Raw genomic sequence first — 22,051 nt, 5'->3', positions numbered from 1 at the left:
CTGGGGGGTTTGCTCAGCAATCGAAGGGAGCAGCACTCGGCAGAATAAACAGTAGGATGTGGTGGGAGCAGCGCAGCATCAACCGAGGAACAGCTTGGATTCACGGGGAAGGAAGGGCTGCACATTACACTGTCTACCCGGGCTGATGCCGGTACTTCCGATGCCTGGAAAGCTGCCGCCTCCACATCCTCTGCGCTGGCACAAGAGCATCTCCTCACCCTCCCCAGCACTGGAGCGAGGGAAGGTATCCACCCCAAGCCCTCTCCTGCATCCCCCTGGCCAGGGACCAGCACAGCCCCAGGGCTGTAACCACGCAGGCGTTATCCTGGGGGAAGAGCTGTGCTGCAGGGCAGGGCAGTGAGTGGGACACCTTCCCTTCCCCTCCTTCTCCAAAGAACAAAGTGTCTCCAGCACACCTGAAAAGTCCAAATTCTTAGTTTGAACCCCGTGGTGGTTGAAATAAGCTGCCAGACTTTGTGTGCACACAGCTGCCTGCAAGCAGTTTCTTGCTGCCGCTGGTAAGCCTTCCTACATCCAGCCCTGTTTCCAAACAGCTCCTACAAAACTGCCTCAAACTCAGCACAAAGGGCCCAAGAGTGGCAAACAACAAACAATTGCAAGTAGCTAAAACTACTGAACGAGATTTTGGAAAGCCTTCCCTGTTTGCAGAGCAGTACCTTCTGCCTCCTGCCCAGCCTCTGTGAACAACTGAGTGCAGACTGCACGTGCAGGCAGAAGGGGCGGTGGGGGAAAGTGTTAATGTAACCTTCCAAGCAACCCCAGACACGTGCATTTGGGTGCACACCTGTCTGTGAGCAGAGATAAGAGAAGCTGTGCTTGCAAAGAGACACTCCTGTAAACTTTCTGGCGTGCACTTTCAGCAGACCTTTGGAAATCTGTTTTTCCTAAGAAGCTGCCACAACAAAAGAAAAACAACAACCTTTTCATGACTATAGCTCTGGTTGCTGAACCCTTGCTGGATACTGAGGCCGGTTTTGGATGGATCTGGTTCTTGTCCTGCACCTTTCTAGGAAATACGTAATGTGATGAGCTGTGGATTAGTTCTGCAATGTTAGGGAGAAATCTGGCATTAGAGGCACCTTGTGCTGCACAACCTCATGGCATTTCCCCTACCTTGTTCTCTTTCAGAAACACAAAAGCGCTCCCTATGTCTCCCTTATTTTGCTTTTTACTACTTAAGATGGCCACTGTTAAGGACAGAACACCGAGAGGAACACACATGTCATGCAAGGTGGCAACGAAGCAACTTCTTTAGTTAGGGAGATTGCATGTACAGTGCAATGATTTTTTTCATCTTCATACGCATCCTCAATGGAATAAACTCCACCAAACTGAACGATGACTGGAGATAGCTTTACTCGGTGCTACAATACGGTGGCCTATGCATCCTGGGTGTTTTATGTACTGTATCTCTGCATACAGGTTGTTTGTCCATTCATGTGATGGTTACAGTGTTCAAACATCACAGAATGGCAGAGTTATTATGTAGTTTATCTAGTCCTGGGACAGCATGAGATTACAACTCAGGGAAAAAAAAAAAAGGAAGAAAGGCAACTATAGTCTATACTTACAGTAAATGACAGGAAAGAAGAAAACAAAGTTCCTTCATCGTATCTAGACAGTTTGGCCAAGACTCCTTCCAAAATGGTGACAAACTACAAAGACAAAAAATACTGCAATTATTTTTAATAATTGAAGAAGGGTGTAAAAATCAGCATCAATTTCAAAGAAGCCAGTGGAGCTCTCAGCACTGCCAAAGAAATGAACCACCTGTCCCTGAGCACAGCGGGCTGGGGAGTGGGTTGGAAGGTGCATTGCCTTTCAGGTGCTACACGGTCCACCTCTTGCTGGGTGGGAGACACTCCTTGGTGTCAAGGGTGATGCTGGGACCGGGAGGTGAGTGCAGCATGTGGAGAAGCCAGCACAGCCTCTCCAGACAGGGAAGTCGGTGGTTCTTGCTCCCAGTATGCAGTGTCAAGCACGCAGCTAGCTGGGTATTCTTGCAGAAGAATCAAACTGGCATATGTTGGCGGATTTTGTTTAAAGGTCTCCACTGTATAATAGGGATGACTTGTTCTCAGAAAGTTTGAAACTAGAGGAAAACACACCATCTTTCTCCCTACATATCAATTCCCCTCTCTGTTAGCACAGTGCACCAGACCCACACAACCACCCAAGGGAAATGCTGGCAGCTGAGCTAGAGGAGCTGACTGATGAAAAACAATTTCCAAACAATTAAACCTGACATTTTGGAATGTATTTCCCACCACTGTCACCTCTAAATTAATTTCTTAGAAGAGCATATGGCCATCTTGCACAAGACACGTTATTTTGTCTGTACAACCTTATGCTAGCAGTGGTGACCATCTCTGCATGCCACCCCAACATCTAGGTAGCAGCATTTAGCAGTGCCACCCCCTGACTGCAGCCACCCTCTGTGTCGTGGGGTGATGCTGACCATGGGGTGTTACCCCATTAACATAACACCCGTTCCTTAAAACCACTTCTGGCCCAGTACAGCAATCCTGCTAGCAGCGTATTACATCTCACACAGTTCCTAATCATCTAAGAGTCACCATGAAAAGACTGGGAGATGTATGATCTTGCCTGTGAGAAACAAGAAGCCAATTCAACATCTTAATGTGTCACATTTTAATGGAAACACACATATTAAAAATGCAATGTTAACAGTGAATCACTTCACCTGAAGCCGAAGGTTACCTTTGCCACTAGGAGTGTTATCATTTCTTTGACGGTTTCCTCAATTAGTTCATCTATTTTTGAATGGTACTGGTGCTAAAGAAAAATAAAAGGAGAGGGGGAAGGAAAATATTAGCATTGATCACAGGCAAGAGCTCTACGGTTGTCAGCCTCTCCCCTCGGCAAACCACAACACGCAGTATTAAACCGAAGAATTATGCAGCTTATTACCCTGTGCTCCACTACAGCGGCCAGCGGTTACTTACACTTGCAGGAGAGACCTTGAATTCAGGAGAATCTTCCATCGGTTTGTGAAGCACGGGCAAACCATGCCCTCTTCTGTGTGCCCGCAGCTCCGGGAGCCACACGTGGATGTCGGAGGAGAGGCTTTGCCACCCCGGTGGGCACCAGCACCCTGCGCTGCCAGAGACCCCGGGGTCCTCTGGCTTCAGCTCTGTGGGCATTATCCTGTTTGTGTTGCACATGGACCGCACCCAACGATGAGCTATGCTGGTGGCAGGCTGGCAGCCCTCGCCCAGGGCACCGCCGACCACGCAGCCCTCGGCCGGGGAGCGGGGAGGGCTGGCTGCCCCAGGGAGCTCGCGGGGGGCTGAATCACCGGGATGCTGCTGCGCCCTTCCCATCTACTGCAGCAAAGGGGCCGACCCTGCGTTACACACTGGGCTCAGCAGGCATGTGGCTCAAATTAAGCACTCGTTTAAACGCTTTGCTTCGGTGACTATAAGATACATCTAAAAAACACCCAACAAACCCAGACGAGCCTTTCTGTCCCATGCAAAAGCCAGCAGGCAGTGCAGCCCCGCGCCCCGGCTGACAGCAGACCCCGTGGCACTAGCTCAGGATGGGCTGACCACCGCCAGCGCCTGCAGCATCAGCACTTCTGAGTCTCCAACCCAATTTCTTCACATGCCAAACCTTTCTTAGCTTGGGAGCTCTGATGCAATCAGCTGCAATATGGCTAGAATAGGTACTAAAATACAGTCTTCTACTAATTTAGAAAAGACCTGTTTCCAATACAAGATTTAATTAGCGAAAACATACAGTATATTCTTATTTTCAATGGACTGAGAAAATACTGATTATGACTGCTTTCCAACACAAAACATTTGATTTTTCAGTCAAACATTTCAAGCACTGGTGCTAGTCACTATATTCATTACCACTTGGCATTAATATTGTTTTAAAATGTTAACATCAAATCACATTGAAAGAGACAAATCTGCTTTAAATACTAATCAGACTTTGGGAAGGAAGACTGTGAGGGCTTTACAAATGCTAGATGTTGGCCTCAGTGTCTGATCGGTTTTCTCTGAACTGCTCTACAGTTTAGGGATGGTTTTTTCTATGACAGTAACATATCAATACAGGAATTTGGAAAAAAGAAAATAAAAGTAGGACACACTTACCCACTCTTTAGCAAACTTTTCAGATGATTGGGGACAGAAATAAAGAGGAAAGTGCAAAAGACAGGAAAAAGAACATATGAACATAAACAATAAATAAACCAAAATCTTTTCAAAAAAGAGACGTATGAGAACAGCAGCATCATGCACAGAAACAATAAGCAATGGAAAATGAAACATGATCAAAACCTCCTTTCACTGTAGTATTTGCAGGCAGTAGAACAAGGGGAAGGGGCCGGATTGTACCTAACTGACAGTCTCTTGGGGTTTTATTTTGCTCTGAAGAGGAAGGCAACCGGCTGTCGACAGGGAGGGTTCAGCATCGGGGCCACTGCACACCCTTCACCAGGGCTGGATGCGGCTGAGGCGCGAGCCCTGCTGCAGGGGCAGGGCAGGGCGGGCAGGGCAGGGGTACACGGTGCAGCACATCCCACCTGACGTCCTGGCTGGGGCTGGTCAGATATGTCCTCACCCACGCAGGAGGACAGGCTGCGATCTGCCGGGCCCACCCGGAGGCAAAAAACATACACGAACAAGCACGTGATATTTGCATTTGCTGTTCCCGTTTCCACGTCCTGCTTTGCAGGTCAAGACATACATGAGTCCATCATGGGACTGTAGTTATGATTCATCTGCTCAACACAGAGACAGCCGTTATCAGCTCTCAGGATTGACCTGGCTGTTCCCAGCACAGCTGCAGATGTAGCTATGGGGTGACAGGGACCTGTGACAGCTGGGTGCAGGTAGGAGCTGCTGACGTCCTTGGCACACATGACCAGGACCCCCTAAGGGAGATGAAGAAGGGGTTGTGCATGTATTGGGGGTGTCTTCCCCATGACATTTTCCTTCTGCGACTGCATTTTCTGCATGTGTGGAAGACAAGGATTTAGCTAACTGCTTTCATTAGGTAAGTCAGGAGCTTTGATTAAAAAATGGCTAGCTATATTCAAAATGATACACTGTGAAATGCACTGACCGATGCGCTTTCAATTAAAAGCTTGTTTAAAAAGCAAGCAAGAGGCCTGACAGAACAAAACTGCAGCTCTGAGCGCAGGAGAGGATGCTGCCGGTGCTGCAGCCCCAGCTCCACCTCGGGAAGATGAGCCTCGGCCAGGATGGAGTCGGAGAAGGCGGCGGTTTGGAAAACGACTGCCTGGTGCTGCTTTCACAGATGCCTGGCTCGTAAACCAGCATTTCTAACAGCTCCTTCTACACCTCTTGTGAAAATGCTCAAGGTTAAAGATCGCATAGCTGGTTTGCTTTACCCAGCATAGCCCTGGCTTTCGATCGAGTTCATCGTGGCTTTCTATTAGCTCAATTATTACAATCCATAATCAGTGCACTACAATGATTCAACTTGACTTTATGTGATGAGTATCTTGCCTTGTCATGTAACAGATTGTGTGTACGTTGTATTTCTCTAAGGACCATCTGACCTTAGATATTAAATAGAAACATACTAGACCAACTGAGAAACATTTAATACATACATTTATCCCCTTAGATGTATTAAAAATTCAGAGGAAAAATAAATATTTAAGATGGTAAAGTATGTTTACCAAATGTTTTAACAGCTGCCTTTAGAGACAAGGAAATGGAAATGAAATGATGGGTGTTTGTTTCACAGGGTAATGCTCGCAAAATGCATTCAAGTATCTGTTAAAGTGAGTGTAACTGAAGGTAGTCGTGGAGGGAAGGTCTTTGGGGTGGGAGAGAAACCGCAGGAGCGAGGTCAAATAACGTGTCGAGAGAGTCTCTGCCCACATACAGCTTGGACTGTCAGAAAAATCGGCAGTTTGTTGCTAATCAAAATGTCTTCTCCAGTTAGGTCTGGGCAAATGCCCTTGCCTGAGCACCATGATGGGCAATGTGAGCCCTGTTTGCTGTTTTTGAGCTGCCTGCAAAGGGAACACGTATTTTAGGAGCCACGTGGTGGCTGCGGCACTGATGGAGGGACCCGTCAGCGAGTTGTGCCTGTCTCCCCTGCCCTGTCCACCCCTCCCCGCTGGGGCTGCAGGCAGCCCTGGCCAAGCCATGTGGCTGGCACACACCAGGGATGGGGGGACACAGGGACTCAGCGATGCACAGCCCCAGCTCCCCAAATTGCAGAGTAAGACACAGGCTCATAACCCGAATTCTCATCCCTCTGCTGTTTATCTGACTGTCTCATCATTCCTACTGGGGACTGGAAGATGCAGCATGGCATTTTGTCCTCCCCTTGCAGGCTGTAATAACAGGTCTATATGTTAACTTTTACCCCCCACAGCACAACCACCTCGGCACAGAGGTTTTAGACAGCTTCAGGAAGAGGTAGCTGAAATAGGGAGAGGCACGAAGGAATGGAGGGGGAGGTAGTAACACTCACGAAAAGAAAGGGAAAAAAAAGGGAGGGTGTATAAAATACTGCAGCCCTAAATGGTAACTTATGCACCGACAATTTACATCTGCTTTACAGGTCTATTAATTCAGCTATCTGTTAAAAACCTCATGCCCCAGCAACTGCTGCTTGCCACAGGAGTCAGGCTGGCTCCAAGCTGCCGTACCAAACACCTCCTTGAAGCAGCCCAGGCAGATCTGCAGAGCTAACCCCGCTGCAGCTGGGAGCAGCAGAGAAACAGCTGCGCTGCCGCCTGCTCCCCTCTCACTTGCAGTTTGACTCAGGCTGAATGTGCGTTGTGACTGATGCTCAAAATTTGGAGGAACCTGTGGCAAGCAGAGCATCACAAGTTCCCACAGAAAAAAGCAGCAAGTGCCTGGTCATGCTATATCCAGACACGGCTGAGTTATCAGTCTCATGCCATCTGAAGGCTTAACCTGACACTTTTCTGAATGCAATGAGCTTGCTTTGCCGTGCTATCAGAGTCTGCTTGATCTCCAAAATGTCCCTGCCCCCCAGGGACTGTGCTAGTGTAATGCACAAGGGTTTGATCCTGGTTTGCAGTGGAGAGCATTGCAACCACAGCCCTTCCTGGCTGACGGGGCACTGCCAGGGCAGATGTTGCAGCAGCTGCAGGCTGAGGGATCTGGGGAGATAAATGGGTATGAATGTGGAACAGAAAATGTGAGGGAAGTTCATGTCCAGGTCTGGAAAACAATAGCCCACTTAAGATCTGCTGCAGCTGACATGGAGGACAAGGGAAGAACCTGATGATGAGCAGTATGAAACCTTTCTTGTAAGGTGGCTGCCACAAATAAAATGTCATAACTGAAACATGTATAAGAAAGCCAAAAAGAAGAGCTGAATCTAATCCAAACACCACCGACATCAGGGCAAGGACCCCTGCTGCATTCGGTGGCCTTTGGAGCAAGTCTGCTCAGTAAACAACTTAAAAAACCCCAACAACTTGCAATGATTCACTGCAAAATCTGACCATGGAAAGTTGTAGCAAAAGGGCTTATCTAGCAAATGCTGACAAGCAGCAGGGTAGGAAAGCCAAACAGTATTTGTGAATTTATTCTAGACTGGTATATGAATATTTAATCTGGCTTGAAGCCACTGTAGCAAAATGATCATTATGATGCATTTAATCTAGTCCAATTTACCATGTCTATCTAATTCATAGATCATGTCACAGAAACTTCAAGTTGCAGCTATGGCTTCAGAAGAAAAACAATATCAGCAATTAATTTAAACAGGTTTTGTTTGGAAACTTGAGTCATTAAGAACCTGGGAATCCAGGATCCTCGAGTGTGCTTATTATAGCCAATACTCATGGAAGTCACAGCTGCTGGAATTTCAACCGGCTTTTGGAAGTTATCTATTTTGGTGTTTTGGTGTGCTTCTTTTTTTCTTCCTTACAAGCATCACAGCAACAACTTGGCACTTCTGTTTACCTTATGTTTGTCTACAGAAAATAGTTACATACAGAAAGTGTGTTGCTGACATCTGCTCCAAGGTGCAGTTAATGACTCGATATATATGGTCATCATGCATCAACCAAGCTTAAAAGTTACCTTATGCATACCACAGCCCTTGCAAAAAGCCACTCCTAAAGTGGCAGGGACTCCGAATGTCTATATTCATTAGATTTATTTGAGAGCAGCCCCCTGCATATTCATCCACACACACTATACAGAAGGCTAAATACACAACTGATACAACATTTCTGAAACGAGCACAACAGGAGCTAGGAAATCTCATGACATCGCTTTCCAAAGCTGTGAAAGGAAGAACCTGCATTTTTACCTCTTGGCCCATTTCCATACTGCAAAGCTTTGTTGACTGAGCTTTGGCATCCACCATGACATTAAACATGGTGCATATTGATTGAGGGACTCGGAAATCTGTTGATCGGCTGGTTTTCTGCAGCTTTACTTCAAATGCAATCCTGGTTCTGTTAAGGAAAATAGAAAAAAGACATTACAGTTCCTTTTAAACATACTGAGGCTAATAATAATAATATTAATAACAATGTGAAACAATACGGAGAAGAGCCTGAGAAACCAGAAAGCTGAATGCTCCTGGGAGTGCTATAGTGCAATCGTTACAAATCTGCTTTTACTGAAAATGTTTTTCCAGTTTAAAAAGAACCCCGTTTTCCAGAATATACACTATTTATAAAGTGTGCAACAGTTTCAGGGAAACGATTACTTTCTCAGGCTTGATAAACAGTGTGATGATGTTACAAACACGTGTCAATGCACACCTATAATTTGGTTGCATTAGCATTACATCAGACAAGTAGCAAGCCTGATCCCTTAAAGGAAGTTCCTATTGCCCTGTGATATCAACTACAAATAACAGAAACTCGTTCATCGCTTGACTAAGAGGACATTAGCCAGATCATTGCATTTTTACATCTACATGATTGTATTTGCTGGCTGAAAGTTCCTAACTGTCTCTCTGGTAAGTTCATAGAAATGGTTTTCCTGAACCACACGCATTCACCAGAACACATCTGCTAAATGTGCATGGGTGCAGTCACACTTGTAGGAACACATGCACAAGCATCGCATGAGCCTGCACCTCGCCACTCTCCTGAGGCTTCATGGAGCTCAAATGTGACATCCCTGGCAGTTACAAACCCTGTTACACCAAGAGCTTTGCTGGGACAAAGACTGCAGAATGAGATCCCGTGTTGTATCTTAAAATACCAAGGCATCAGTGATTCTAACAAGGGGGATGCTCTGCAGTATGGTGGGTACTGCCTTGCCTTTCTTTGGAGCCCCTCTGCAGATTCCGGAGGTACTTCACTAGTCTAACCTAACAGAGAACAATTATCACATCAGACAGAATCTGCCAACAAATTAACATAGGAGCTTCAATTTAGAAATAACAAATAATATCAGCTGCAGCTCAGGAATAACTCTGATTGTGAATGATCCCCCAAGGGTTGTGTAAATGAAAACTCATTTACAAACGTGAAACTCCCCTTCTTGGGATAAGATCTGAGCAGGTACACAGGTCCTCCTGCCCGGATTTATTAGCAAAACAGGCCTTCCTTGAAGGGCTGCTTTCCTGACAGCACCAAAATACAACCAAGTGCGGAAGGCGGGGTGGCTCCTCCATGGTATTCAACAGTTCAGAGACAGACGCGAAGAAAAATGTTGTGTCAAACCGAAATTGCTAAAGAAACCTTAGCCAGGCCCTGTTTGCAGGTGATATAAATAGGGAAGGCAGCATATTGGTTTACATCAGCAGTGGCATTTGAACTGATTTAATTACCAGTGCCAGATTTAGCCTGGACTCGGGGACTAGAATCTTGATAATTACTGAAAGGACCCAAAATGACTGGGATTTTCCATCTCCTTGCAGAGATGAGCATGTTCCTACTTACTTATGCTCAGAACCATTATATATAGGCATACCATTACAAGCTGGGCCAGGTTTTTACAGAGGGGCAACATATTTGTAGAAAGGTTGAAGCAGTTGGGGAAAAAAACAAACCCAGCTTTCAGGCACACAAGCCTTTCTTCAGTTGTACCTGGAAACTGGCTCATTTTTCCCAGTTATCTCAGCTGTGCTAACCTGGTCTGATTTCTGTAGGACATCACAGCTATAACTGCACTGCAGGTGCAGCAAAGGTGCCTTGGTTTCAATAAAAAAAAAAAAAGAAAAAAAAAAAAGAAAGAAATTAGATGTTTTGCTGGTGGTGCAGGGGCAGAGCAGAGAGCAGAGCTCCAGCACTGGGTTTGCTCCTAAAGGACAGTCTGACAACGGGAGGACAACTGAAGCTCAACGTTTGTGCCAGCCAAAGGACCAAAGATGAGCTGCTGCAATAAAGGGTGACTTGCTTGAGGCCAAAGACGTCATGACCACCTCATTGCACTTAAAATGTACTGGGGTTTATTCCAGAATCGTAAGACAGCTAGCCTTGAGCTGTCTGCCTTCCAGCGGGCGAGTCTCCTGCCTACATCTTGGGGACCAAACGTGCCTTCTCCTACGGTGACACTGCACATCCAGACCATCCAGACTGTGAGGAACATATGAACAATAAATGCCACGCTCACACTTGCAGAGTGGCCAGGCAATTGTGGTACAGAACAGCCACATCACACATTGCAGCTAATATTAGCATGTACCAGCTGTATTCAGCACCCATTTTTCCTTTGATTTGTCTCTTTGTCTATTAATTTCTGCACAGTAGAATGCAAACTTCATTTCTTCCTCCTGCCTCATCACCTCTAATGCCAGATGGACATAAATTACTGTGGAAAGATTGGAAATTTATAGCCTCAATGTTTTACTTTCAGAATGACAGCTGCCTGTATGTTTAAAAGTTTTTGAAAGAAATCTCTCTGTTTTGGAAGACCTGCAGGTGAATAAACTGTAATGTGGCTGATGATACAACAGCTTTTCTCAGTCGGCGGCAGATGTGAAACCTGCATGCCAAGCTATATGCTATCCCCTTTTTTGGATCACTTTTTGGCTTGTTTTTTTCATGTATCTGTGTTTTATAGGTGGGTGCTGGGATCTTTCTTAGGGCTATGCCTTCAGCACTCAACCTCATCGACATCAAACTGCATTTACAAAGACTTGACCTCACACAAGGCACCAAAAATAAGTATCTACATATAAAGCCTGAAAGAGTGGGTGATTTATTGCCTTACTGTGAACATGCACTCTCCAGAATCTCAACAAAGAAGTGCTTGCCTGGGAGAGTCCACAGCTCACAGCAATAGGGTGGCTTTCCACACCTGTGCTGGGCAGAGGTGAGCTGGGGTCACTAATAAATGGTGGTTGAAGCGAAGCTTCATTGATCAAAAGACAGAAAAAGCATTGCATCCTGTGAGCTCCTATGAGAAACACAACTGGTTTGCTCACGGGCACCTACCTTTTCACGCAGGACTCGATCATGTCACTTGCCATAAGCTTCAAGCGTTGCTCCAGGTGTTTTCCAAACTCCTCCTCAGGCCAGTGCAAATCCCGAATGAAGGTCTGTAGGGCATCAAGTTTCCAGAACAGATCTTCCGAGGTGCCTGATCCATTGCTGGCAGGGCAAAATGAGAACAAAAGTCATAAGTGGCATCAGGCTCTTTGTAACCTGATGTGGAGACCATTCCTGCAACAAGTGTAGAGCAGACAGTAGTTTCATACACAGGACAACGCTGGCAATCTCCACCATCAGGATTTTGAGTTTTACCATACAGTTGCCTAATCTATCTTGCTGTCATCACCCACAAAACTTTCCAGACCAGATGAGTAAGACAACATTATGAGTTACACATATTAACGGGAAGAATGTGTGTATGGTAAAAATCAGCCTTAGTTAATAACCACATTAACGTATGTGATTATTAAGAATTAAGGCTAGAAACTGTGGTAGAAAATCCTCAATCAATAATAACTGCCATACCAGATTGTATGCAGTTATTAAGATTTAGGGTTTCATGCAATTCACCCCCCTCTGAAATATATCTTGAGTTTGCCTTGTTCTCCCCAGTGAGGCCCCTGTTTCCAGGCAAGGGACAGTGCTAACAAGTGGTGAGCGAGGACACGCTTTATCTCTTAATCAGCTGAAAAAAAATCAGGGTAAGTCAATTGAGCTAAGGGCACTAGACATCTCACATCCAGGAGTTCTGGCAGGGTTGACCGCTGCACCTTTTCACAGATCTGCCTCTTGCAAAGGCATCTAATAGGACAACAATTTTCCATTTTTTAAGATTTTTTTTTTGCAACATCTTTGGTCTGCCATAAAACTCTGAATTTCTCTCCCAGGCGTATATTCTCATATCCACACCCCTGCCCAGATGGAACTCTTTGGTCCTGCAGTGTGTAGCTACACCGGCTCTTTTCACAGTATAATTATATCTCAAACCTCCACTTACAGAATAAAAATACAGAACTGGATTGCGCTCTGTTCGTGCAGAGAAATTTATGCATCCATAACCCTTTTCTCTCCCTCTCTGCTTCTCCCTCAACTTTTTTTTTTTTTCAGAAGAATTACCAAAGGAGCTTCAAGAGCTTCAACCCCCTCCTCGCATACCACTAATGCTAACACAGTAATTTATAAGATATTTAACACACCATGCATTACCACTTTTGCTGACATCATCTATAGAAACAGATGAGGGAGGGTGTTTCTATTGTGACAGATGCCAGCTGCATTGAGTTAATGCTAGAGGAGATCGGAGCTAATGCAGACACGGCTACTGCAAGGTGAGAACCGTTGTCCCAACATGCTAGAGGGGTCCTGCGGGGTCCTGTGCTAACAGAGTTCACGAGATCAGGAATGAATTGTCTCGGTTGTAGGAGAAACGTATCTGACACTAAGCAACAGGAAACATGTCCTTGATGGAGGGGAAGGGTGAGTAAAAGGAAACCAGGGAGATGAAAAGATAAAGAATCAGGCATTTCCTTTAACCAGGGTACCAGCCTGCACAACAGTCTCAAGTGTTCGTTCACCGCCGGTTTTTAGTTGCGCCTGGTTCAAACCTGTGCTTGGGTATAAATAGCTTTTAACAGTCAAACCCCAGTTTTGGAACGGCATGAATTTGTGGTTTAAATTATTAAATACATACAAATACAATAATTGGTATTTACTACAGCAACATTAAGACATCCATTTGGTTTCAAAATTTTAAAAGTATTATTCTTGGTCTTTTTCTCACTTTTGATTGGGGGTCCATGCAAATAATCAATACACTACATTATTTCCAAAATGAGCTGTTAGTATTTTTGCTTGTGAGCACTGCAATTGCTCTAATCACGCAGGCAGCTTGCAACATACCATCAATGGTCAAGCATTTTCAGAGGGATTATCCAATTTTCTGTCATGACATGATTCTTATCTTTTCAAGGCCAATACCACAAAGCATGCACAGAGAAAGATTAAAACTTTCAAGTACTCTTTACAGACAACTGCCTAAGCTAGCCTTTAATATAGCCATCTTAGCATGAATATGAGTTGTAGAGCTTTGAAACATCAACGAACGTGCTAATATTTAAAAAGTTTTAAAAATCTGTTAAAAAATATCAAACACCAATGTTTGCTTTCCTTTGGTTCGTTACCACTGCCCTGCAATACAGCCCACACCAGGCTAGTGGCAGAGGCATTTTGGTGGACTCCAGGTGTAGATGTAATCTACTGTTTCAGTAACAGCAAAGGGGGTAGTTTTGAGGGGTTCTTCAATTTAAGTGAGAAGGTAGGGAAAAAACAATGTATCCACGCAGTGCTGGCTGAGACCACCCCATGCCAGCCCTAAATAACCCTCTAGGAATTTAGAAGGAGAACTGGCAAGATCTCAACTCCTGTGCTAGGACATCTTGGGTGATGAGCTACCTCAAATGATGAGGATTTGGGTTAAGTCCGCTGTATACCACCCTCCACACTGCTTGGTGGCTGAGACTTTAAAGGCAAATCTGACACTTTTTTTTATATACATATATATATATATATAAAATCCGTGCTCAGGGTTTGTGGTATGTCCCCCCTGAGCTCCACCTGTGCATCCTGGGATGCTCCAATGGGGAGCTGGGAGCACAGAGCCCAAGGCTCCTAGAGATCAACTGCTTTGACATCATGTCTGATTTTCCAGGCCATAATCTAAAGCTCATGTTGAAAATATCTTGCTTTAGTTGGTCATGACATTATTCAGGCTGTAGTGATGGCTATGGAGCTTTCATTACTCTCTGGGGCCTCCAACATGGATAAAAACTGTTGCAGGGTGTTCCTCTTTGTTAAACCATTTCATTAAAATCAAGACAAAAATTATTATCTGGGAACTGCGGAGCTTGCATTAAATAAAATGCATTTTTAGATCTACATCTGGTCCACAGAAATTGGTTGACTGGCATTGAAACTGGTTCATCCTCTCTTTTGGACAAAACTCTTTGCTGAGACACGTCATGTCACATTGTGAGTTCTGTGGTTTGTATGTTGTTCAGACCATGTCCCATTGTTGACAGCTATTTTGTAAAGCAAGATACTTGCTCAAATTCTCAGTGGGAGTAAGACAAATTTTCAAGATTTATACAAAAAGCCCTCAAAATACACATGCCAAAAATTCACTAGTGTCTCATTCAGAAAACGTCTAATTAACTGTATCACTCTTTAAAGTTTTATATAATGCACAGAAACAAACAATACATATCCATGCCAAGATTACTTTAAATTTAAATGAGATCTAATTTGAACTGAATACACACTCAGAATCATAAATAGCAGCCATCCATGACGGTGCAGAAAAGCTAGGCATTTGTGGGATGCCTAGTGGGATGTTAACTGGTAGATTTGGTACTTTAGGGAGATTCACATTTGGTAGATTCACATTGGGCAGATTACTTGTTAAACTCCTGTGGAAGAAACAGACAGAAAGAAAAAATACCATAACAGTGACAATGCAGATGTAGCAGAAGCACGTGACACTCATAAACAAATCTGCAAAGTTCACAGCACGACGACAGTTAAAAAACTGAAGCAAAACATTTCAGAAAGAAGCATGAGTATGGAAGCTAAGTGTACTGGGTTTGCAGTCTGCAAGTTACTTAAAAAAACCCAAACAACTAGAATGAAAAGAAGAAGAATCACGAAGTAGCAAATTAACAGAGTACTCAAACAGCCACGGAAAATAACTCCACTTTCAAGTCCTGATACGGTTTCAAAGTGCAGAGAGCAGCCTTTCCTAGGAAAAATCTCTCTCGTAAGGGAGTGAGTCTCAGTTCCTTACACACTCAGGTTGGATGAAAGAACTAAACTGAGAGATCTGCTAGGGAATTTGGATTCAAAAGAATAAGCAGAGAGTTTGAAATGCCAGCCCTGCAGAAGTCTGTAGGAGTTTTTCTTGCCACCAAATTCGATAGAGTCGGGATTTCACTCCAAAACCTCTCTGTTTATCTTCTACTCTACAAATAGCAAAAATGGGCTAAATCCAGAGCAATGAAATGGTGAACCACCAGGTTCTTCCTCAGTGAAGACTCCTGCCTTGATCCTCCCTTACATTCCTGGGTGCGAAGAAAACGGGTCCTGCAGGCTGCCCAGCTCTACCCATGTGCACTGTGGACAAACTGCACTGAACAAATCCAGGACTGGTACGTGAATGTGTCTTGGCTGGAAATAGGGCATGGGGCAATTAAGACATTCAAAGGTTAATTTATGAAGCATTGGGTATCATGACTTTATATTGAATTTATATTAAATATATATTATATTGTCAGACATGCCACTGTTATGCAAATAGAGAGCTTCTAAAAGTGGGCCAGTGGATTAATTTAATGCAACACACTCTCCTGAAGCAGCGTGTGGTGTAACGGCACTGCATGCCCGAAGTTTGCAAAGCACCTTGACCTATTTTACTGGGCTAGGTCTCTAGATGTTATAATTGGGCTAATTCTGTTTTAATCACAGTTACATTTTACATGCAAGATTAAAATGTCACAGGGTTTGGGAATCAGCATAAGATAGCACTCAGTTACCCAACTCCCATTTTCCCTGCTCACAGAAAAGTTTCAGAGGTGTATCTTTCAGAGGTATATCAAAAATTTCTTTCTTAATCCAGGTATGCTGCATGGTACACAATCCATAGACGGTTTTACAGTCTCATTTGAAGAACAAACCTGGATGCTTTGACACGGTTTCCCCTGAATCACTATTTGGGCTCAGTGAAAATGGAATTAGGACATCAAGATTTCAGCTCCATCCTGCACTGCTGAAGCTACTGAAATCTTTTCCATTGATGTTCATGGGCACAGCTTCAGCATTGAACTTCCTTGCTCTCAGGGACCACACTAGGACATGCCATCTTAGGGGGTCCCTCCTGTTCCCCTGTACTAAATCAGCTACCACACAGGCAGCATTATCTGGACTCTTGGACACTATGTCTTTCAAGGCATTTTAAAATGTTAGCAACCTCCTTGAGTCATATTTTGAACTCCATTTCTTACTGCAAGTTTTACATATCAAAAGCCAAAGTCATGGAATTGAGCTGGCTATACCAAATAAATGTTTCCTAACGCAACAGAAGACTTGAACTACATCTCTGCAACAGCTCGGCTTGTCATTGGCAGCAAGTCTTAGGGAATAGATGTTATCCTTATTCTCCCTTTGTGAATAAAATCCCTTGTCAGGGAGAAAAACCACAATCCAAAGTCTTTCTGGTGAAAGAAAAAAAAAAAAAAAGATGCTCTTGTTTTCTTTTGTTTCTATGATTCTTAGTAGATTTGACTTCATGGTATTTGCTTGTTCTCTTTGTTAGGCAGTAAGCAGACACTTCAATACGAGAATTTACTAACATAACAAAGCTGCCCATTGTTTCCATTCATAATGTATCTGCTATTGAGTTGATATGATTATTGAATGAGACACAGACTCCATGGTGATTGAGAGAGTGTTAAATCTTCAGAAATGGCAGTGCATGTGGTTAGATACTGATATGGAATAAATAAAGAAATAGCAAGAGGTGGACAACATATAAATGTATAAGGAAAAGCAACTTAAATAACTTAGCCAGATGGTAAATACATAAATCAGAGGACCTTTGGTTTTAATATTAAAATTCAAGAAGTGACAGTGTTATATTAATAAAAACACTGTATTAATAAAATATGACTTCTAGAGTAAACAGTATACTATATTCACACGGAAACATATTTCTTTTATACAACACATTATTTTGCTGATGCAAGGATATGTTGCAAGAATAAGTTAGTACTCTTAGAAGAAAACAAAACAGCAAAATAATGGAGTATATTAACATACAGTAACTAATTTAAAAAATATTCTCCTGAATTGACATGCACAGTTTTGCAGGTTCAACCAATCTAATTATCTGACTAACAGTTGCAGTGAGACCTGTAAAAAATTATTAATATTACCAACAAATGTTCCAGCCTGCAGTTGCTCAGACCATAAAACTACAGGTCCAAGATGAGAAACTGTTTCTAGAAGCCAGCCATGCCTATTTAATATAGATGGCTAAATATAACCTCAGCCATCAGGCAGGGAATGTGGGCATTTGCATCAACAAGATGAGGGCTGTCTGATTTAAGACAGCTCAGCTTCAGGACTGGATCCGGATATGTTTGATAAAAGACGCACACTCTGGAGCTGCACTGCTTGTTTTCTCGGCTCCTTCTGATTCACCCCTGTTTGTGTTTGTTAGCTGCGTAAATGGCTTTCACCTGTACTGTCTGTGGGGAAATTCTCAGTGCAAACAGACTGGCAACATAGCCCTGGACAACATCCCAGTGCTCACACTGCACTGGAGCACTGATCACAGAAAACAAGCCCGGGTGCACCGGGGCTGCTCCTGTAGAGCTGCCCTAGTACTGACAGGAGGGCAGAAAAATCACATCTTTCCACTGAGTTGTCTCCTGGCTTCAGAACAGAGCTAAACGAGACCATTGTCCACACTTAACTGCGCAGTTCCTACAGGATGCCTGACATGATTTAGTGATGGAAGATGCAAACGCCTGTCTCTTCCATCACTACAAACACTTACTACCTTACTGCCGAGGCTGAGCAAATGCTCAAGAGCAAATCTTTTCACAAAAGCCTTGATGTGAAGCAAAGAGCTTGATCGTGAAGTAGGCAGTCAGATCTGTGCTCTTCCTGTGACTGACACCCAGAATAGTAACAAAAATACTCATTTTCACTACAACGGTGCTTCTTTTAAGGGGAAACATTTTTCGCTAGCATTTCGTAGTAGCACAACCTTATAAAATGACTAGTATAATCATACTGAGTTCTTATATTTATATTAATGATACACTTATAAATAGTTTGCAGAGGGTTAGTGAGCAGTTAATAGATGCTAAAGCCAGGACTAAGCGCAGTAGAGACAACCATAGGTCAATGAGTAATGTCCTAGTCAAGCAATTGAAACTGGTTGTCACTGCACTGGCTTTAACATTTGCTCAGGAAGATCTTTCAACACAGACACACACACAGAGACACACACACACACACGTACGTATCTGCTGGCTGCAAGATAAATCAGTGTTCTCCGAGAAGCTAGCCCGAAAAAAACCCCATTGCAAACCCTACTTATCCAAGACCTCTCAACTCACCAGAGAACAGACCTACTCTGTATCCTCCGTATTTGGATGACTGTGCGAAGGACAAGCGTTCCGCATTTCTCTGCGTGGATTCATACAAGCACACCAGCTGCTCTAGCTATAGGGCACGGACCCCCTGCAAATTCAGCAGCTCTGCAGAGGCAGATTACATAGCCCTCATGAGCACATTACATCGATGCTTTTTCCCCCCATGTTTTCAATACTTAACAGTATCTCTCTCACTGTTTGTGATTTCTATACCTAACTCCTCGTAGCATAAGGTGCAGAGTATTCAGCAATGAAAATAGAAGAAATACATGCTTGCAAACTGCCATCTGGTCAGGTTATGGAGGGCTACATATTTCAGCCTTGATTGCAAGCATGAGCACAGAGAAACCCTTTCAAAAGACTATGTTGTAGAATAATTTCTTGGTTAACAGGGAATAATTCACTGTAGAGATCCAAAGCAGGGCAACAGTATGCTTGGTGGAACAGGCAGCCATGATGATCTACCTTTTCTGGCCATCCTGAAGGCCTTTCTTCAAAGCAGAGGAGAGCCAAGGGAAACATACTGCAGCGTTCCCAATCCCCAAAAAGCTCTTCTGGTGAGGCAGCAATGGAAGGCCATGACTTGGGTGGGAATTGGCTGGTCGAAACTCTTGGAGAATCAATGGCCAAAAATTCACCTATGCTGCAGTACGGACATGTGGCATGAGAAGGCAGTAGATGCAGGAGAGCAAATCAAACAAAGTCTCTGACCTGAGTTTTTCTGCAAGTTTGCTGTCGATCAGACAAAGAGGAGCAGGTGGTCTGCCCAGGAGGCAAAAGATGAAGATGCCTTAACATTTAGTTCTGAACAGCACATCAAAAATGTCACAGGATCCTAGGAATGACACCCCTCTTTTCCCTTACGCTGTATGTGCCACCCTCTGCACATTCACTGGTGCCTTCCTTCACCGGGTCACGTTGTGTTAAGCCAGCATGTGCAACTCGCGCTTTTGTGTGTGAGACGCAAGAGCAAAACTCCAACTAGTGAAAAAACCCCCAGAATGCATCTTTTCACCAGATGGACACAAGCTTCTTGTGAAAAGCACCCACTTCCCTGCTGGAAGAAATCAGAATTCTAAGTTCCCAAGTCTGTAAGACAGATAGTCCAGCCTGGGCTTTCATTGGAAACTGCAAGGCTCAAACACTCTGTAACTGGAATTCCAGAAGGGAATAAGCATTACAAAAGAACTAAGAAAAGGTCTTTTGTAGCTATCAAAGATAACTTGAAGATGATAGATAATGGCATACCCAGGGACAAAGCACTTTGGCAGGCAAGTACCACAGCCAAGTACTTACAGCCATCTATAGTTAAGCCACTAAAGTCAATAAAAGCCAAAATGATGTCAGCTTCTGGCAAAAGAAGAAAGCAGAACAAATTGCTTATTGACTGCTTGACTGAGGCGGACAGGTACACAGAGTTGCCTGCTTCTATTTCATAACAAAGAAATACAAACATACTCATTACTAAAGCAGAGCTCTGAAACTAAAGTTAATGCTAACTTCACAGTGCAATTCTGCTTGAAGGAGTGGCTGTAAAAATGGCATTCTCCTACTCGAAAGATCTATTTCTTGTATGTTTTCTGGGTCACATCTGCTTATTTGAAACAAGATTTTTTAGGATTTTTAATCCTGTTAGCCTGCAGACCAAAGACAGCAAATGGAAAGTGAGAGAGGCTCCTGAATGCCTGCCACTTAACCCCACTCAAAACAGAGGGGATGATCAGGTGTCAAGAAAAAGCCTGAGATTTGGCAGGCAGAATCCTTACGGATGCTGAGGATACACAAGAAAGAAAGGAAAAAACCTGGGTACTCAGACTCCAGGTTGCATATGGGAGGCTGGCTGCTGAACAAAATCTCTTTTCCTTGTAAACGGAACATATTTGGTGTGAAAAGCCCTGAAAGACCACACGTTCTTTTATACAGCAAACCTCTGAGAGTGCAGTGCCACTTAGCTTTGCCTAGAGAATCACAAAAAAGCAGGGAAAATAGTCTCTCCAGAGGTCATTTGGTCTCAATCCCCTGCCTAAGGCGCTGCCAGACTCATGTTGTTTGCAAAGGGTCGATTTTTCTCTTTTAATACCTTCATTGGAAGGAAAAGTCAGTTCTCTTCCTTCGTGGGATCTGACTTGGCTTTTTAGAGCAAGCGTGACAGGGTTCAGCAATGCCTCAAAACCTGTGAAGTAACAACAGTAATCCAAAGCACATGCCACATTTTCATCATTTACCAGCTCTTGAGTTCAATTTGGGCTTCTTTTAGGCTACTAACTTCTCGCTGGTAAATTCCTAGTTCTCCAGATTTAGTAACTGATTCTGCTTGAATCATCTCACCCATGTCGCACTGTGGTTTCTGCACGCCTAATCCTACAGGCGAGGAGCTGGGACCCAGCAGAGCTGCCCCGGGACACAGGGACACGTGCAGCTGTCAGCCGCGGGGCTGGCACGAGAAGCACAGCGCTGCACTATCCCTCCGCGGGGTGGGTGGAAAAAATGAGTCTTGGGAAGAGTAAGCACAGCAATGACTCACACAGGTTAGAGGGCTGGACTGAACACAGTGAAGCAAGGGGTTTTGTTCTGAAAAGGAGCTATGTGAGTTCAAAAGCAGCATTGGAAAACGCCTTTTAGAACGGGATCCAAAAAGCCACGCCAGCTAAGAAGGTTTTCACATTTTCATGCTTCCATGTCCATAGGCATACAGTTCAAACTGAGGCAGCAATGCATTTCAAAAAGCCAATACCGTTTCCCTCATTAACTTGAAAACCCTGAAGAGATCAGACCTTCTATTTTTAGCATTAAACTAGAAAATCCAAAGCACTTTCTGCATGTCCAGTCTAATGTTTGCTAATTCATCTCTGTATGAATCTCCATCCATTTGCACCCAAATTCCGATTGTATCAAAGGAGGTTTCCTTACTTTACTGGCTCCCATGACTCCCGCTCAAAGCCCCTGTGAATTGACTGTGCAATTGAGGACTCCATCAGATCGACATATCTAACAACAAGTGGAGCAAACAGGTCTTGGAGGTGTTTGTGGAATTTTCCATTGCACAAATTATCTAGAATAGATAAATAAAAGTATAGTAAGACACTACTGTTACTAAAACCTCTGTAACAAACCACAGCGCGGCACTTCATTACACAACGAATTTGTCAGCAAACAGGGAGAAACTTCGAGAACATAACAGGAGCTGGCGTCAGGCACCAGTGTTAACGACAAAGACAGCAGGAATGGCTTCTTACTCCAAACAAATAAACAGATAACAAATCTTCTTTTCCATTAATGTCAAACTTACAAATACATTATTACTTCCTGCGAATAAAATGGATGTAAGAAATACAGCATGGCAAACATTATGGCTTTTGCAGGTAGGAGAATCATTTCTTTGGTTACTCGCTACTATGATACTGAAAATTGCTCTCTGGAGATG

At 43.9% G+C, this 22,051-nt stretch overlaps 1 protein-coding gene across 16 annotated transcripts in view; it reads right to left on the bottom strand.

Moving 5' to 3' along the window:
* The window catches only part of CADPS (calcium dependent secretion activator), a 220,801-nt gene that overhangs the window by 28,945 nt on the left and 169,805 nt on the right, over positions 1 to 22,051 (bottom strand). For 5 of the 16 annotated variants that reach the window (XM_055804346.1, XM_055804348.1, XM_055804349.1 and 2 more), the window contains 7 exons: positions 21,538 to 21,679; positions 14,734 to 14,880; positions 11,420 to 11,575; positions 8,332 to 8,479; positions 4,149 to 4,163; positions 2,743 to 2,817; positions 1,593 to 1,676 (listed from right to left, as the gene is read on the bottom strand). In XM_055804346.1, the coding sequence (XP_055660321.1) occupies positions 1,593 to 1,676; positions 2,743 to 2,817; positions 4,149 to 4,163; positions 8,332 to 8,479; positions 11,420 to 11,575; positions 14,734 to 14,880; positions 21,538 to 21,679 (767 nt within the window). The remainder of the gene's footprint in view (positions 1 to 1,592; positions 1,677 to 2,742; positions 2,818 to 4,148; positions 4,164 to 8,331; positions 8,480 to 11,419; positions 11,576 to 14,733; positions 14,881 to 21,537; positions 21,680 to 22,051) is intronic. The other 11 variants (XM_055804351.1, XM_055804353.1, XM_055804356.1 and 8 more) reach the window with 3 other exon arrangements.

The sequence above is a fragment of the Falco peregrinus genome, chromosome 5 (genome assembly GCF_023634155.1).
Source record: "Falco peregrinus isolate bFalPer1 chromosome 5, bFalPer1.pri, whole genome shotgun sequence".
Taxonomy (NCBI): domain Eukaryota; kingdom Metazoa; phylum Chordata; class Aves; order Falconiformes; family Falconidae; genus Falco; species Falco peregrinus.
Note: the sequence above shows the minus strand (reverse complement) of the source record. Positions and strands in the feature narration are given on the sequence as shown.